Here is an 18186-nt window from a genome sequence, read left to right on the forward strand (position 1 = left end):
CAAAAGGAAGGTGCTGTGTTAATGTCATTTCAACAGTTTCAAAGACTTACCACCCAAGTTCAAAATTTTCCACCAACAATATGCACCACCACTTCCTCAAAGTTGGCATATCAGTCTTACAAAAATGAAAAACATGTTAATACAGAATAACCACAAAGAGATTGTGTAGCACAATTGTAATGATTCGGTGAACTTCACTTACGATGTTAAAATCAAAGGGAGCGTCCAGAACACCGTACAAAGCATACTACAAAAGAATAAATGAATAAATATCACACAAGACAAAATTAGGCAATAAAACTCACCTACCATCAACATGAAGATGCCACAGTCATTCCCATATGGCTGTCCCGGGAAACCCTAACGAAAGAATTTAGCTAAATCACCTCCTTGAAGTTTTGATACAATAAATAAGGAAACTTTTACAAATACCTGTATATCTGTTCCAATTATCTCTGTCCAAGTCCCTGCATTAATAGACTGGCAGAGGTTTCTGCATTTGAAAATAAAGCTCCATATTAAATACAGTAGTTAAACAATTATAAACGTTTTTCATGCAAACACAGCACACCAAACAGTCAAATGACTCATGCAAACCAAACATTCTCCATTTCAGCAGGCTTTTTATAGTGCCATTTTATAAATTCAGCTTCACATTACTGCATTAATCATTTGGAACGCAATTCTGTTTTAAATGAAGGGACACCATAAAAAGACTGAAACATAGGAATACCCTCTAAGAAAAACCAAACCAAGCTTTTCCGGAATGTCATGGAAATGCCATGCAGATAAGAACGGATATTGAATTTTGTCAGTGACCTCAAAAGCTCCCTCATCTCGTGATCACCAAATCCTAATTTTGTGTATGTACATTTGGAGTCGAGAAAGACTATGTCTCTCTGTAATGGCTTCAAAACCTATATAGTTCATGTGGAGGACATTAAAACAGTGTGAAAAGACAAAACAGAACAAAGCAGCATTTTCACATCAAGTTTCAAATAAAAGTAAGCACAATCTAAGAAAGCAGAATTATCATGCATGACACTACTTACAAATAAAACTATAATAGGAAGCAGGATTTTTAAAGACAGCCGTCAAAATGCAGATGCAGAATGTAAGTAACAAAAAGAGGAGTTTGTTGGGAAATGGCCAAGAAGACAGTGATGGTCTATCCGTTCCCAAAAGTAAATGGATTAGCCATGTCAATTTATGTAAACAGTCGTGACGCTTACAGATAATCATGCTTACTTACAGATAACATGAAGTGTCCAGGTTGCCAAATGGGAACAACGACAGCATCTCTGTTTTTGACGTCAATCTATTGGAAGGAAATATTAAAAGAAACCATGGAAACCTATCACAATGAAATACTGACAGAGCTGAGTGAGAAAGCACTTTCATCTTCTGATACTGTTTTATATATTGGATTCCCCCCCCCCCCCCCATACCAAAGTTTGTCACAAATAATAGGAATTTTGATTACTTAATTTGTTATGACTTGACTGTACTTAGAAAATCAACCAAACCCCAGTTGTTACTACTCATCCTTACAGGCAAATGCATGAGTGGGTCACATTCTGTAGGCTTACGCCATGTCGCGACAACATAGAGGTCGGCCACAAATATGTTCTTTCCCTGAGAAATACATCATATATTACACACTGACATACGATATATACATATAAACATACGCACACACCTATATGCGCCCATACATGCATACACACATGCTGTACAGTTAAAATGATACCTTTCGACTCCAAAAATATACTTTTTCGTACCTTTGAATGAGCTATTCGTTGGACAAGTTCCAAACATGCATTTCCTATCTGCAAAAAAAAAGAAAAAAAGAAAAAAAAAAAAAAGCATAAAAAGTTAGCTTTCACTTAATTGTAGAGGTGACATGATGTTCTTTAAAGAAAATTAAAAAACACAACAACTCACAGTTGATTCCATTTCCCTGTTTAATCCAAGGGTCCAAAAGTCAGAACGTGTCAGACAGGCTTTAGTTGTTTGGACTATCAACTCCGTTTCTGGCCTCTCAATGTCCAAGATGTACGCAAGCTGACGGCAATATTGATTGTTAATGAAAGCAAGAGAAAATAAACATTTATGAGCCAATCCAAATTTCTAGTGAGCACAACATTTGTCTCAGACATAAAAACATACCAGCCGTTCTTGAGCAGGATGAGTTTTAACTGCCCATGAAGCTCTGCATGGTCTTATGCTCTCACAATTTGTAATGACCGCACAGTGGGTTCCACATTGTTCATTGTCTATAAAAAAAAAACGTGTTTAGCACAGTCAACAATTTAAAGAGCATATGACACCAGAAAAAAAGTCTTAAATGGCATTATTATGTGAATTAGAATCATATTTTGAGACGATTCGACTATATACAACAATTTAGCAAAGCGCAGATGACGAGAAATTAGTCTTTTCATCTGCCGGTTAGCCACGCCTACCATTATAGGGCTTTAGCGTCCCCAACAGGTGGATGACGTCAGCGGTAGACTAGGCTCATCGGTTTTACTATTCAGCCCATTGAGGGGGAATTGTTCAGAACGAGGAAAACGCGACGAAGAGAGCTGCAAAATGTCATTGCTTCAGTCTCTCTACTCCAATATTTTTACAGGATATTCTTTTTATCCAAGTATTTTTCCCCAATAGCTATATAAATGGCTTGAGAAGGACCAGTCAGCCCGTCGAGGGGGAACTATTCACAATGAGGAAAACGCGACAAAGAGAGCGGCAAAATGTCATTGTTTCTGTCTCTTTACTTCCATATTTTTACAGGATATTCTTTTTACCCAAGTACTTTCCCCAATTGCTAAATAAATGGCATGGTCATGACAAATAACAATCTTGTGCTAAATGGAATATAAAATAATAAAAATCCATTTATTCAAGACGAAATGGCAAAATTACTCCATAATGGTCAAAACAGTCGACTTCACCTTTACTGTCACACCTCCCGAACGATATTTTATGACACCTAAATCGGACATATGTAATTTCCCTTCCCCGGCTTCGGAGAATGTAAACAGACCAGAAGGAGTGACAGCTAGCCGACATGCTAACCCGAACCGAGGGATGTTTCAAAGTCTTCGAAGTGGAAAATCACACATAACTAACCTGGATTATTTGACATGATGACCCGGTTGTCGAGTTTCTTTGCGGATCGGCAAACCGCCCGGCGGAGAGCAATTTACAGTTCGTTCCCTGGAGGAGGGTGGCTGGAGTTGTTGTGTAGCTAACGCGCTAACAGCTAACTGCTAATGAGCATGAGGATAGCTTTTTACATGCCTATCAATGATCAAACGTAAGTAGTCCTTTATTTAAAGGAATTTTATAGTGTTTACTTTGTAATCACTGTATTCGTATTTGACATAATACAAAACAAGATGTTTACTCACTTCCTTGTAAGTCCAATGGTCCCACAGTAAATATCCACGGTGAAGGGGAACCTTTTGAAACTCCAAAAAGGCGCATACGCCTCTCCCGCATACAGAATGATTTTTCTGCAGCCGTTTGGCTGGCGTGATGCAAAAAATAAAAGTATTAATCCGCAAAATCAGCTGAATCCTTCGTCCTCATACACAACAGTACACTGTATAGTGAAGAGAACGTCTTCTACCGTACACGTCACAGCGCCCTCCTCCTCAATGCAAGACCGAAGCCGGAAGTCACTCATTTTCATGGCGCGGGATTAAAAAAACTAAATAAATATAGCGATCGCTTCCACACACATCCAAGCGGTCCATATCATTCAGGGGCATAAAATACCGCGTGTATTATGAAATAAACATGCTTTTTCGTGTCACAGGCACTTTAAAGTACTGATTATACTACTTACTTCCACTGGTATCTGTGTTGCACCCCTGTATGTGTAGGGGATGACTATCATTTGGGGGTTGTGGTTTAAGTTCTTCTGAATGTGATTGAGGTCTTGGAGCTTGTAAAAAATAAAATGAAATATAAATACATTAAAAACAATAGCACTTCATTTCAATAATATTGGTAAAAAAACAATCAAAGGAAGAAGGAGAAAGGATGTAAAAAAAGACAGAAGAAGATTTGATTTTACCAAACACAGCTTGTCCAAAGTCATTCAGAGTAATATCACTCAGATGATGGGAGTCAAGTCCTCTCTGTAATTGTTTTTCCAAAAGTCTGGCATTTGTAGTATTATTTCGGTGATGAATAATGTTTCTCATTAAAAAAATATGTGTCGACGGTGCCATGTTGTTGAGAAAATAATTGTTTTTCTGCATGCTTGCAAAAAGCTGCTCAGCCACTTGGCTATTCAATGAACCCTGAAGTTCAGGAACCAGGTCGATCCTTCTTAGGATTTCCTGTGGATCTTTTGTATTGGTCTCATGAAATTTGTCATATAAAACATAGTGGTCTGAGGAGCCAGTCAGAGGATGTCCATGTTTTTGGGGAGTTTGGGACTTTTCTGTCAACCATGGTAGAGAGATTTTGAGTTTTTTTTGCTGCGCTTTACTGATGTTGTCACTAAGTGATGCAGCCAGTCTGCCTTCGTGTGGCCTGAAAGGTAAGGCGTTTGGCAAACGGAGGTTGGCATGCGTTGTCAAGCCTCGTGCAAAATCATAGACGGAGACGTTTGGAAGATGTTTCCAAGATAAAAGGAGGTCTGTAAAATCCCTCGGAGACTCTGCCCTCAAGTTAAATTTAAGGCTGTAAACCACAGCATGAGGACAGAGGATCACAGACCATCCACCTTGAAAAAAGATAACATAAAACAACAATTAGAACATATGCCTACTTAGGCTCAATGTGTTACTGTCTTTATGTACAATCCTTACCAGATGCACCCCATATCTTTTGGAATATTTTATCATATGAATGTCTTGTCTTCATTTCTTCTCGTAGCCTAATGATAAGATCCATCCGTGATCCCCTACAATCTAGATTGCAGGCCTTGCAAAGTTTGCGCACAGTTGAAACCTTTCACAAATAGAAATACATTCAGCAACAGCCTTTGTCAACACAGGCACTGTATTCACATTTTTCTCCAGAAAAAGAGAAAACACAAATTCAACAAAAATGCATATAAATTTACCTTCTGTTTCATTAGCTCATCAACAAGACGATCCTCTGACACCATGCTGACTTCAGTTTCAGCTGAGGATTTCGAAGCTGACAGTTTTTCGTACTCCGTGTTAAGCACAACCTCTGACTTTCGCGTATTCTTTCCAATCCATGGGGCCCAATACTCAAAATTTGGTTTAACACCAAAGGGGTTTTTTGCATGAGCTGAAAACAAACCAAATAAAGGATTTAGAGTTTATTAGAATGAAAGAAGGAGTTTACTAAAAGGGGTCATGTCAAATATGAATAAAAAGAAATCCAAATACTTGGGGTAAATCCGTAAGAAATCATCTCCAGTTGAACATTATCCCAGAAATGTTCAATGTCGACTTCACCAGTAAAGTCTTCAGAAGCTTCCTTGATGTCACTCACTTATTTAAAGAAATACACAGACTGTTTACTACATACTGTTGTTGACATGCATCTCCACTTAAAAATACGCAATCAATGCTTACCGGGTAAATTAAAAACTCCCTTTTTGTGGAGGTCCATCACCACTACTGGTGGGTAGTATCCACAGCAGACACACGAAAAAGAATAATCGTGGTTTGTCAGTGCCTCAAAGTGGTAGTAAGCATGGCAGATGGTGTCTGGGGCAGGAAATTTTTCTTTCCTAAGACTTTCCAGTGAATGTATCACCTTTGATATTGATACATGGTTCTACAGGGGGAAAAAAATATTAATACATTGCAAAAACAAAGTCTTTCCCCCCTAATGCAAAAAAAAAAAAAAATAAATTGAATACCTGCAGGTTGTGTCTTAGGTACACACAAAGTTCAAGGCTCAGTACCAGATGATCATTAAAATTGTGTAGACCATCCTTCCATTCTTGATACCTGTAAACCATTTGGCACTGTGGACATCTCCTGAAATAGGTCGAAACATCTAGTACAGAAAAAAATAAATTAAAAAAAATTAAATGGAGGAGTCTATCCAAAATACTTTTTAAAAAAATGAAATAATAACTTACTTCCAATCACACCATTCATGGTGACTATCTTAGCTTTTCCAGTAATTCTTGTGGATTTATGTAGCTGAACAGTGTCTGGACAGACAGTGCAAATTGTCTCTGCTGGATGCAATTCTGCCATGTAGTCAGTAGTGGCCTTTGGCTGCAAAAGCTCACCAGGTAGGTCATCTGGAAGCTTTTTGTGAGTGTAAATGTAATTCGACAACTGCCTTAAGTTTTCATTCAACGGTGGATAAGTACTGTCATGCTTCTGATGGAGTGTGGTTGGACTAGGAGGCTGGGTTATAAACAGGTCACGATTTGTTTGGAATAAATGCCATTTGCTGATATTTTTGTGTAAACACGAACGCCTTGGTTTGGCACAAGGGCAATGCCATGTATTCTCAGAAGCATTGTATGTAACAATTAACCTTCCAAGACGGGTGTAATGACTCAGAACTGGCTCATATATGGAGAAGCACAAATGCTTTGTTGTCAGCTTAAAATCTACTTGTGCACAGAGAGGTATATGACTCATCTGTGCAACATGTTGTCTTTTAAGGCATGAGGCTTTTTTTGCCACCCCAAAAAATTGAAGTGCCACCATTTCCTCCAAAACATTGGCCAAAAGTCTTTCTTCCTTCACTGTCTGAGTACAGTACTGTAACGAGCGGATGTGCTCACAGTGTTTAAATGGTAGACCACTTCTTACTGCCAAGAAGTGATATTGTCTGCACTCTTCCAACTCACACTCCACTTTGTGTTGATGTCCGAAGGTCTTATTTTGTACATGAACCGGTACAGAGAAACCATGCTTCGACTTTTGCACAGCAAAAATTGCGTTGTCTGGGTCCACACAGGCACTATTCAAATGATCCTGGACTGAAATATCCTTCGATTCTTTTTTGTGTTTTCTTTGGATGTGTTTTGGAATGTTCTTCTTGAAGCACACAAGACTGCAGTGGGGACATTTGACTTTCTTATTATCCAGCAGCATATGCTTATCCTCCAGGGCAACTGTTGACATGGCACAGTATGTGTGGTCATCAATATGGGAAGGGCTCTTGCTGATGACTGGAAAGGGGGATACTGTCTTTAGGGGTGAGGATGTCAGTGCAACTAGGGTAGATGGGAGTGGATTCATCGTGGTCCCAGGAGCCAAGGCAGATGTATTCAGACTTCTCTTTTGACAAGCCACCAAGTGTTTGGCCATGTCACTTTTTTTTAGTACAGTCTTCGGACAGAAAGGGCAATGGAAATGTCCTGAGTTCCTGCATTCCAGATTGCATCTGCATATCGTTTTATCTGAGAATAAATCAAATGGGTAAAATGGTTATGTAGGTGAACCATGCAACGTACACGCCAGGAGGCTTAAAAACAACATACAAACTCACCTTCAAACGAAATGGAATTTTGGATGTGTACTTCCAAGTGTTTCTTAAACTTGCTGAATTTAGTTGCCTTTAATGAAGGACACAGCGGGCAGTGGTAGAGTGAACAGCAGCTTTTACACCGGTCAGCTGCTATTTGTTCACCTCTTGCAAGAATTGAAAGATGCATCTACAGAATGCAAAAATAACAATAATAAAATGACACAGATTTACAGAAAAAGCTTTTCTTGCTTTTTCAGTTTTTTATTTTTAATTTCATTTTTTACTTTAAAAAAAAAGAAGATTTTCTTCATATGTAAACATACGAAAGACGAGACCAGACAAAACAAATGACGCCAAAACAACACCATAAAACAATAAAAACCGCAAGCTGGGAATAGCAGAAAAGTAAATAATGAAAAATAAGACAGCAATACAATGAAAACTACACAAGGGAGACTGTTCATTGTCAATAAAATGTAAAAAAAAAAAAAAAAAAAAAAAAAAAAAGAAAGAAAGAAAACAAAAACATAAGCAGCATTCGCAAATTCGCTGCTTAATGTATTAATGTATCAGTACGTACACAATAATAAAACTCGAACAAAGTTGTATAATAGTACAGTTTTTTCTATTTATCTTCTGGATAAACACTTAATGTTTCCTTTGCAAGTGTTATTTAGTTTATTTAATATTTTTGAAAATGCATTAGTACGCTTTTAAAACTTTTTTTCAGTGCGGGCACCTACCGTGTTTTCTTCGAGAGCGTTGAAATGACTTAACTTGTTTTCGTCGCAAGGGTGACGGCATTTCCGGTCTGAGGTGCCTGAGAGCTGCGATATTGCGTCATTTCCTGTCTGCGGGATCGGCACTGAGACGAGCGGCGCAGGGGACTGAGAGAGGCGGGCTGCAGCCAGACGCCTCTCGATCCGATACCGATATTGTTTTGCACTTCCGATCCGATACCGATACTGGCCGATACCGGCCTATCTGAGCATGTATTAAAATTTAAAGTTATTTAGCCTCCTTACTTAGTTGTCAGACTCATGTTCAAAAGGGTTTTAGTACTCTTGATAACAACTAGCCAGCTGAATTAGGGGAGTTTGAATAACACACAATGATTGGTAACAAGAAACTGACCTGTTTATTCAGTGACAAACACAAAACATTATAAATAACAAACAGAAATGGCATAGTCAGTCAGTTAAACGTGCAAATAATATTGTAAACTGTCAATGGAAAATCCCACAAACCCCCCCAAGCTATTAGATGCGTTTAATGTTTCGTGCATTAGTTACAATAATTGTATAAAAAGCCTCTCAGGTTTAAATAAACGACTATTTCAGTATCAAGTTAACATTTTAAAACAGTAAAATACTCAAGTCCCCATTCTGTATCAGCAGCTTTAAACTACATTCAATTCATTTGATTTTGCGAATCAACTGTTAAAGTTGTTAAAATTGCTCCCGTTATTCCATAATTTCCCTTCTGTCTACTTTCGACATGTGAAAGTTTTAAAACTATTTTGAAGATAGATTCAAGTCAAGATTTTGCCGATTTAGGAGTATTATAGATAAAAAGTTAATTCGGTTCGCTTGGAAGGTTCACTACAACAGCCTACAAGGGAAGTCTTCTGCTTTAAGATGGCGGCTGTTTACTAACGCACGTAGTTTTCAATGCATGTGTTGCTAACGGCGTCGAGTCTGTATTTTGCATCTAGTTCTATATACATATGATATCTATTAGACAAGCATGATGTTTACTCTCGGGACGCAATGCCGTCCATTTCTCATTGTGTCCCGAAGACCGCGCTGTGTATTAGTTCCGCTTTACATGACATATTTCAATAATTGGAATTTGGATGGTTGTGAATCGTTCTCGAGTCTTCCACGGCCGAATCGCTGAAGGATGTAATGACGTCTGGGCATGTTGTACCGTGAGGCAGTTTACAGTTTACAGTGTGGGCAATAACGCAGCCGTCGTTTTTCCTCTACTATTTGATCGCTTATAGGAAGGCAGGTCAAAATGTCTTTGGATGGCCAAAATAAAACACACCTCGTCGCGATCAGCCATCTTTGTTGTTTACATTTGCTGGGAACGCTTTGAGGTCGGAACTGGTACCATCCGAGTGGGATAAATCCGACTTCCCACTTCTCTGGAATGCAGCATACAAGTGTTGGATGGTGCGTCTTTACTCACGAGAGATAATGGCTCGTCATCCAGAATGAATTCTTCGGCAATGACTCTTGTTATTCCCTGGGCTTTGGGACTGTCGAGTACCAGTTCGTCACGCATAGCAAAAGTTTCTGCCAGTGTTAGTTGCGTTGGTTGTATTAAACCTTCTTACAGCTTTACCACCACGCTTGACTTTATTGTGGCATATGTTGCACTCTGCCTCTTCATGTTTGTTGTCCTTTAAGGTGAAATGATCCCACACAGCTGACATTTTTACCGATAAAGTCTCTCGGTAAATTGGGAGACGGTAATGTAGTGTGTTGAAGGAGTGCCGTAAAATGCGGACCGGATTTTAGGTAAACCGAAGCAAAAACTGGAATGGATTATGTAGATCGGTGCGCTGGAAAACCCGAATCGGATTTCCCAAAAAACTGGATCGGAAGTCTGGATCGGAATTTTTCCGTGTCGGCCGATCCGATACCGATGCACATTTTTTTGCCCATATCGGCGTCCAATCCAAATATCGGATCGGGACATCTCTATAGTTTCTTTTAAAGAGGATTGCAAGAGCATAAACTGCTTTTTCAGTCTTGTCTGTGTTTTCCGCCATATACAACATGAAAATCACGGCGCAAGACTGAGCAAAGCTCAACTTTAGCAAATCACATGATATTTTTCCCATTTCCAGTGTCCACTATTAAAGAGCTTCTTCACCCTCCGAAGCGTGATCCCCTCCACGTTAAACAGGAGGAGTCAGATATGCCGTACATCAAACAGGAGGCTGAGCCAGAGACCCCTAGAGTGGAACAGGAAGATGAAATCCGCAAGTTACCAAAGACTGTCAGTGTGAAGAGTGAAGAAGACGAAGGTTGGCGCCAAGAGAGCGGAGCGGCAAAACCTTCGAGCGACAACTCATTTCAACACCTGACAACAAAAGTAGAGGGACGATCGCAACCTGACGGTTTGTTAGCGCCGCTGTCAGACAGTGACAGCGTAACGTCACACTCTTCTGACTTTAACACTGATGAGGAGGTTAAAGACTTTGACCAAAATCCTTCAAAATCCTTAAACAAGTCATCATTGAAAAGAGACACAAAAGCGGTTGGGAGACCTTTTACCTGCTCACTTTGTGATAAAACATATTCTCAGAAATATCCCTTACAAAGACACATGCATACACACACCGGGGAGAAGCCTTTTGTCTGCACAGTTTGTGGTCAAACATTCATCGAGAAAAGAGATTTAAACGATCACACAAGAACACACACTGGAGAGAGGCCCTTTCCCTGCTCAATTTGCCATAAAAGATTCACTCGAAAAAGACTACTAAACGATCACACCAAAACACACACTGGAGAGAAACATTTTGCGTGCTCACTTTGTGATAAAAGGTACTTCAAAAAGGCAGATTTAAAGAGTCACACGAGAACACACACTGGAGAGAAACCTTTTGCTTGCACTCTTTGCGATCAAAGATTCTGTCAAATGGTACAGTTAACAACACACATGAGTACACACACTGGGGAAAAGCCTTTTCTCTGCGCACTTTGTGGTAAAAGATTCACCCTGAAGGCACAATTAACACGTCACATAAGTGCGCACACTGGGGAAAAGCCTTTCGCCTGCTTATTTTGCGATAAAAGATTTCGTCTGAAGCATCAGTTAACAAGACACACACATACACATACACACACTGGAGAAAAGCCTTTTCTCTGCACAAGTTGTGGTAAAAGATTCCTCGAGAAAAGAGATTTAAGCATTCACACAAGAACACACACTGGGGAGAAGCCTTTTGTCTGCACATTTTGTGGTAAACAATTCACTGTGAAGGGAAGTTTAAACAAACACACAATGACACACACTGGAGAGAAGCCTTTCGCCTGCACTCTTTGCGATAAAAGATTTGGCCGTAAGCAACAGTTAACAACACACACGCGTACACACACCAAGTGAAAAGGCTTTTCTCTGCACACCTTTTGGTAAAAGACACACTTAATTTACTTAGGCCTACTGCTTTTCACAATTTGACTTGTGATTGTTCACAGTACTTCTTTTTGTTGCTAAGTGTCCAATTTCCAAACTTTATCTGAATAGTTTCAGGGTAGTTATCTTTATTTTCTTGTGCATTGTAATAATTTGAAATCTGCTTCATTGTAGAATTACTGGACCTTTTAAGCTTTACTATCAAATGTTTTTGTTCATTACTGACTTCTTTTTGTAAACTGTGTTAAGCGCTCTGTTCTGTAAATATGGGTTGTATATATTAGGGGTGTGACAAAATATCGAAATGGTGATCTATAGTGATACTTTGTATCCCAAAAGGTTATCTATATGTTCCTGCCAAGAATCGAGATATCGTTTTACAAAGGTGTCAATGCCTAAAATAAAAATAAAAAAGGAACGAACAAGATGCTACCAAAATCTTCCATCATAATAATGTCTCAGTTACAGAGGGGCAAATGTATTTAGTCAATCACCAATTGTGCATGTTCTCCTACTTGAAAAGATTAGAGAGGCCTGGAATAGTCAACATGGGTAAACCTCAATCATGAGAGACAGAATGTGGAAAAAAAAAACAGAAAATAACATTTTTTGATTTTTTTTTTAAGAATTTTATTTGGAAATCATGGTGGAAAGTAAGTATTTGGTCAATACCAAAAGTTCATCTCAATACTTTGTTATGTACCCTTTGTTGGCAATAACTGAGGCCAAACGTTTTCTGTAACTCTTCATTCTTTGCTTGGTGTAAAGAAATCAACTGTGGGATCAATTATTAGAAAATGGAAGACATACAAGACCACTGATAATCTCCCTGGATCTGGGGCTCCATGCAAGATCTCACCCCGTGGCGTCAAAATGATAACAAGAACGGTGAGCAAAAATCCCAGAACCACACGGGGTGACCTAGTGAATGACCTACAGAGAGCTGGGACCACAGTAACAAAGGCTACTATCAGTAACACAATGCGCCGCCACTGCCAGGGACTCAAATCCTGCACTGCCAGACGTGTCCCCCTGCTGAAGCCAGTACACGTCCAGGCCCGTCTGCGGTTCGCTAGAGAGCATTTGGATGATCCAGAAGAAGACTGGGAGAATGTGTTATGGTCAGATGGAACCAAAATAGAACTTTTTGGTAGAAACACAGGTTCTCGTGTTTGGTGGAGAAAGAATACTCAATTGCATCCGAAGAACACCATACCCACTGTGAAGCATGGGGGTGGAAACATCATGCTTTGGGGCTGTTTTTCTGCAAAGGGCCCAGGACGACTGATCTGTGTAAAGGAAAGAATGAATGGAGCCATGTATCGAGAGATTTTGAGTGAAAATCTCCTTCCATCAGCAAGGGCACTGTAGATGAGACGTGGCTGGGTCTTTCAGCATGGCAATGATCCCAAACACTCAGCCAGGGCAACAAAGGAGAGGCTTCGTAAGAAGCATTTCAAGGTCCTGGAGTGGCCTAGCCAGTCTCCAGATCTCAACCCCATAGAAAAAGAGTGGAGGGAGTTGAAAGTCCGTGTTGCCCAACGACAGCCCCAAAGCATCCCTGCTCTAGAGGAGATCTGCATGGAGGAATGGGCCAAAATACCAGCAACGGTGTGTGAAAAGCTTGTGAAGAGTTACAGAAAATATTTGGCTTCTGTTATTGCCAACAAAGGGTACATAACAAAGTATTGAGATTAAATTTGGGTATTGACCAAATACTTATTTTCCACCATGATTTGCAAATACAATATTTATAAATCAAACAATGTGATTTTCTGTGTTTTTTCCACATTCTGTCTCTCATGGTTGAGGTTTACCCATGTTGACAATTACAAGCCTGTCTAATATTTTCAAGTGGGAGAACTTGCACAATTAATGGTTGACTAAATACTTACTTGCCCCACTGTAACTCTAAGGCTGCATTGACGGTGCTCGACGCCCAATCCATTTAGACTGGGAACGTTCTTTCATTCGAAACCAGAGCATTCACAGTCATTCTGTCTGATTTTCAGGGCTTTAACAGGTCGCTTGCAGTTCATTTTAGGGCATATACAGGTCATTTTCTGTTGAGTTTGAGTCACTGTCTATTCATTTGAGTGATTCCCAGGTCACTTCCTGTTCTGTAACTCAAAATAAACAGAGACCCATAAAATACCTCAAAATCAACAGGAAGTAACTGAAAATCAACAGGAAAATGACCTTAAATGACCCAAAATGACCTCATTGCCTGGCATACTGGTCATAGACATTCAATCTGTTTGAAGTGGGAGGGATGGCAGCGAATGAACATTCGTTCATTCGCTGCCACCCTCCCACTTCAAATGGATTGGACGTCTACTAGTGATAAACTCATTCCAATTCACAGCAAAAGCTTGTTTTTCTGTCAATCAGTCGTTTGTAGAATATCCTAGAATGATTTCCTGACCAATGTATCGATAATCGTTGTATCGCCATATCGTCAGACCATCATTATCGTGAGCTTTGTATCGCAAATCGTATCTTATCGTGAGGTACCAAGAGGTTCCCTCTCCTAGTATATATTAGGCATGCGCTGTTTACTGGTTTCAAGGTATACCGTGGTATGATAACGTCAAGATTTGAAAACCACCAAAATTTTCCGTCATACCGTCCCTAATAGGGATGGGAATCGAGAACCGGTTCCTATAGACCCTACCCACGTGACGTCACAACTCCGCTCTCCTGACTGGTGCCGCCCACTTGTCCGTCAACACATCGTGTTGACCTGTTACGGCTACGTACATTCCTCCTATTTACGGCGTGTTTTTCTGCTCGTTAACATTAATAATCAAAATGGTGAAGGCGTGTGTGGCGGTCGGTTGCAATAACAGAGAAGATAGACGGAGAGACTTGAAGTTCTACCGGATTCCGAGAGACACGGAGAGGAGAGAGCGAGATGGGCTGCTGCAATTCGACGAGAAAACTGGGCTCCAAACGATTACCACAGATTATGTAGTAGTCATTTTATATCGGGTAAGATACATTTAATATATATTTAAAGGGTTTTGGGCTGACAACCACAATTAAGATCATTGCTAGGCTAATCGCCGACATCATACATGTATGTATGTAGTGAGTGCTATCGCTAAACCATATAAACATTAAAAGCCCTAGCTCCATTGACAAATGACATGAAATACATTAGACTTGACAGTGGATGTTAGCAAGAACAAAAGATTTTGAATTGAAAATTTCGTAACTCACCTTCCGAGCACAAGATTCCTGCCGAATTTTCGTGTACGAGGACCTGTTTCACCCAACCAGCAACGTAGCATTTATAAGCCTCCAAGCTCTTAAAGTTTTTCTAACTTTTGTGAGAATAGGCTGATTTTGTGTGGACAAGATAGTTGTAAATATCAGGGTCAGGCAGAGACGGCGAAGGCAGCCGGTCAAAAATCATCGATTTAGGCATCAAATATGGATCTGGCGACTGTATAGAACGAAGCTTTTCCACATAACGCCTTTTATGCAACACATCCAGTGAGTTTACGGCATCAGAAAGCACCGGGTCTTCCATGAAATGCATTTTAAATTCCTCGATCAATTGAAACCAATGCTAATACAGAGACAAAATGACGGACAAGTGGGCGGAACCATACAGCGAGCACGTGGTTTTGTGACGTCGGTGGGTAGGGTATATAGAGAACCGGATCTGTGTGTTTCAATTCATTTGCCTAGATTTAGTCAGCGTACAAAATAGGGCTCTGTGTTTCTTAACCTTCAACGAACCCCTGAGGCTTACTCACTGAACTCTAGTTACAGTGTATCACAAAAGTGAGTACACCCCTTGCATTTCTGCGGCTATTTAAGTATATCTTCTCATGGGACAACACTGACAAAATGAGACTGTGACACAATGAAAAGTAGTCTGTGTGCAGCTTATATAATAGAGTTAATTTAGTTTCCCCTCAAAATAACTTAAAATATAGCCATTAATATCTAAACCCCTGGCAACAAAAGTGAGTGCACCCCTTTGAAAAAACATCCCTAAATGTCCAAATTGAGTACTGCTTGTCATTTTCCCTCCAAAATGTCATGACTCGTTACAGGAGTGCTGTCAGCATTGCTCCAGAGATTGAAGAGGAGGGGGATCAGCCTGTTAGCGCTCAGAACATACGCCGCACTCTACATCAAATTGATGTGCACGGCTGTCACCCCAGGAGGAAGGCTCTTTTGAAGACGTACACAAGAAAGCCCGCCCGTGTCATCAGACCATAGGACATGGTTCCAGTTATCCATGTGCTTTGTTGACATGTCTTCAGCAAAATGTTTGCAGGCTTTTTTCTTGTCTATAGGTCAATTAAGATTTGCTGTCATTTTAAACCTATGGGGAACAGCAACACGTCTTTACACCATCTTTTAGACAGTCCAAATACAGGTTAGGCGCGTGCTGCGTGATCAAATATGACCAAATGTTCTCCCTATGACATGATGTTTGTAGGCTGCACATTGTTTGCTTTGAAAGGCTTATTAATAATAGCACAAATAAACTAAAATATTAGCCCAAACTCGGCGCTCTATCCAAAAATGTGGAAAATACATGTTAAAATGATAACGGACCGTTTGCTAAATAAAACTATAGGTCAATGATATCTTTAAATGACTTTTAACAACTTACCTTCGCATAAATATCAGTGTATCGAACTTTTAGGTGCCGTTTCAGATTCGTAGCACAGTTGTTTTCTCCACTAAGTATGTGGCCACAAGTGTGGCAGGTGAGAGCTTCTTTCAGTTGGATTATAGATCAAATGCAACCATGAATCCTGGAGCCGCCATTAATGTTGATGTTAGATCACTGCCTCAGGGGAGGGTGGGGACATGCACAAGTCACGAGAATGATACCTGGCTCAGAAGCAGGCTGACTGACTACACCACAAAAAAAAAAAAAAAAACGTGCACAACTATAAAATGTCACGGATTGTGAACGTATGAGGGGTACGATGGTATATTTCATGTCGTTGTCGTCTCCTCAGACGTAAATTGGCAATCTTTTCGTCATGTTAAAGAAATCAAAGACGCGTTTTCAGCTCGTCATCGTCGTGAAAAAAATGTTCGTTAACGAAATGTTTTCGTCCTCGTTGACGAAAACAACACTGGGTCCCATGTGTGACGTAGGGACAAAGTTTGTCTCACTGACGTTTCCACGGTAAAATCTTCAGTTATCAGTGTCCACATGATTGTGCGGTGCCACAAACGCAGAATTCGCAGTTCTTCACTTCTGACGGAGTAGTTAAGAACTCTCATTTAGATGTGCGTGTGGATGATAGGCCAAACCATAGAAAAAGTTCTTTTTGCCAATACCCTGCTACGTGTAGACATGACATAAGCCTTAGGGCGTGGGTCAGCAACCCACGGTTCTTTCGCGCTGCCTTCGTGGCTCCCTGACACTTTTGAAAAAATGTTTGAAAATGGGAAAAAGATGCAGGAAATATAGTTCTACTTTTAATGTGGTTTTTGTATGAGGACAAACGTGACTCTTGTAATTCATTAATATTGTAATGAAAAACTTGAGGTGGCATCATACAATAGAGTAGTCACATGGTGCGTCACTCTCTATAGCAGTGCTTCTCAATTATTTTTTGTCACGCCCCCCACATGAAGACGTAAACGTTCCGCGCCCCCCAACTCTCTGCCGCCACTGTAAATATACTTTAGTATCATTTGTATATAAAATTGTTATTACTGTAAGTACACCTCTGCATAACATTGAGTTCTTTTTAATATCAAAGAAAAAATACAGATGACCTTACAATAAAGTGTATAAAAATAAATAAATAAATTCTACAAAAATACACTCGATACATTTTTTTACCCTTTGATACTGAAAAATCAAATTTAATAAAATCAATGAAAAATAAAAAAATCAAATTGATTAGCAACATTGACTCATGAGGACAATATGTCGAACAATTAGACCAAAAAAACAAAAATTAATAGAACAAAACGACAGTGTCATTGGACAGAGGGACAGTTTTGATTTTTGCTGCAGGCAGTATTGGCTCCTTTGCTATGGTGTGGGGTTATTTTGCACTGAACAACTTGGTATGCCACCTTATATGATGCTGACAGTGCTCGCTGGTTTAGTGATAAAACACTGACAAAGCTGGAGGATTGTTGGCAATATTTGGCACTCGCTGGAAAAAACATTCTTGCTGTCCGCTGCGAACATTTTTAGATAAAGTAAACAGACTTATCTTTCCTCGTCTCTCACTGTACTAAAAGTCCAAGCCAAAAGCTAAATGCTCGTACGCTTCGTCATATTTCCTAGTCTTAGCTGTTCATATCTCCAGTGCTCTTTGCTGTGTGCTCATTTGGTTCATAAAAACTGCGCACACGCGGAAAAAAAAAAATGAGCGGCACTGCCACCCACTGAGGGGATGTGCAATTACACATTATTCTGGTAAGGCAAAAAAGAATGTTCCCCAAGGTCACATGTGCCACCCCCAGCATTGCTCTGCGCCCCCGTAGGGGGGCTCGCCCCACTGTTGGAGAAGTACTGCTCTATAGGATGTACTGCAAGGAAAATAAACATTTACGGTATTTTCCTCACGATAAGGCACATCAGAGTACAAGGTATAT

General features: G+C 39.9%; 3 protein-coding genes across 7 annotated transcripts in view; 1 reads left to right on the forward strand and 2 right to left on the reverse strand.

Annotated features, from left to right (window-relative positions):
- The window catches only part of LOC130919175 (uncharacterized), a 2354-nt gene extending 322 nt beyond the window's left edge, over positions 1 to 2032 (reverse strand). Inside the window, exons 1-8 of one of the 4 annotated variants that reach the window (XM_057841675.1) lie at positions 1945 to 2018; positions 1782 to 1829; positions 1552 to 1635; positions 1253 to 1318; positions 433 to 493; positions 310 to 360; positions 203 to 247; positions 51 to 115 (exon numbers count right to left, since the gene is read on the reverse strand). In XM_057841675.1, the coding sequence (XP_057697658.1) occupies positions 51 to 115; positions 203 to 247; positions 310 to 360; positions 433 to 493; positions 1253 to 1318; positions 1552 to 1607 (344 nt within the window). In that variant the 5' untranslated portion in view covers positions 1608 to 1635; positions 1782 to 1829; positions 1945 to 2018. The other 3 variants (XM_057841680.1, XM_057841688.1, XM_057841665.1) reach the window with 3 other exon arrangements.
- Positions 1 to 12135, forward strand: part of LOC130919160 (gastrula zinc finger protein XlCGF52.1-like) — a 13853-nt gene extending 1718 nt beyond the window's left edge. For both annotated transcript variants that reach the window (XM_057841647.1, XM_057841653.1), the window contains exon 2: positions 10295 to 12135. In XM_057841647.1, the coding sequence (XP_057697630.1) occupies positions 10366 to 11559 (1194 nt within the window). In that variant the 5' untranslated portion in view covers positions 10295 to 10365 and the 3' untranslated portion in view covers positions 11560 to 12135. The remainder of the gene's footprint in view (positions 1 to 10294) is intronic.
- On the reverse strand, positions 2202 to 5776 carry LOC130919144 (uncharacterized). The gene is made up of 6 exons (XM_057841614.1): positions 5571 to 5776; positions 5382 to 5486; positions 5087 to 5280; positions 4830 to 4971; positions 3857 to 4744; positions 2202 to 2276 (listed from the first exon to the last, which is right to left on the reverse strand). Exons 1-5 carry the CDS (start codon positions 5605 to 5607, stop codon positions 3987 to 3989), a joined length of 1236 nt encoding a protein of 411 aa, XP_057697597.1. The 5' UTR covers positions 5608 to 5776; the 3' UTR covers positions 2202 to 2276; positions 3857 to 3986.
- Positions 12136 to 18186: the final 6051 nt, after the last annotated feature.

This window comes from Corythoichthys intestinalis, chromosome 1, assembly GCF_030265065.1.
Source record: "Corythoichthys intestinalis isolate RoL2023-P3 chromosome 1, ASM3026506v1, whole genome shotgun sequence".
Lineage (NCBI taxonomy): Eukaryota > Metazoa > Chordata > Actinopteri > Syngnathiformes > Syngnathidae > Corythoichthys > Corythoichthys intestinalis.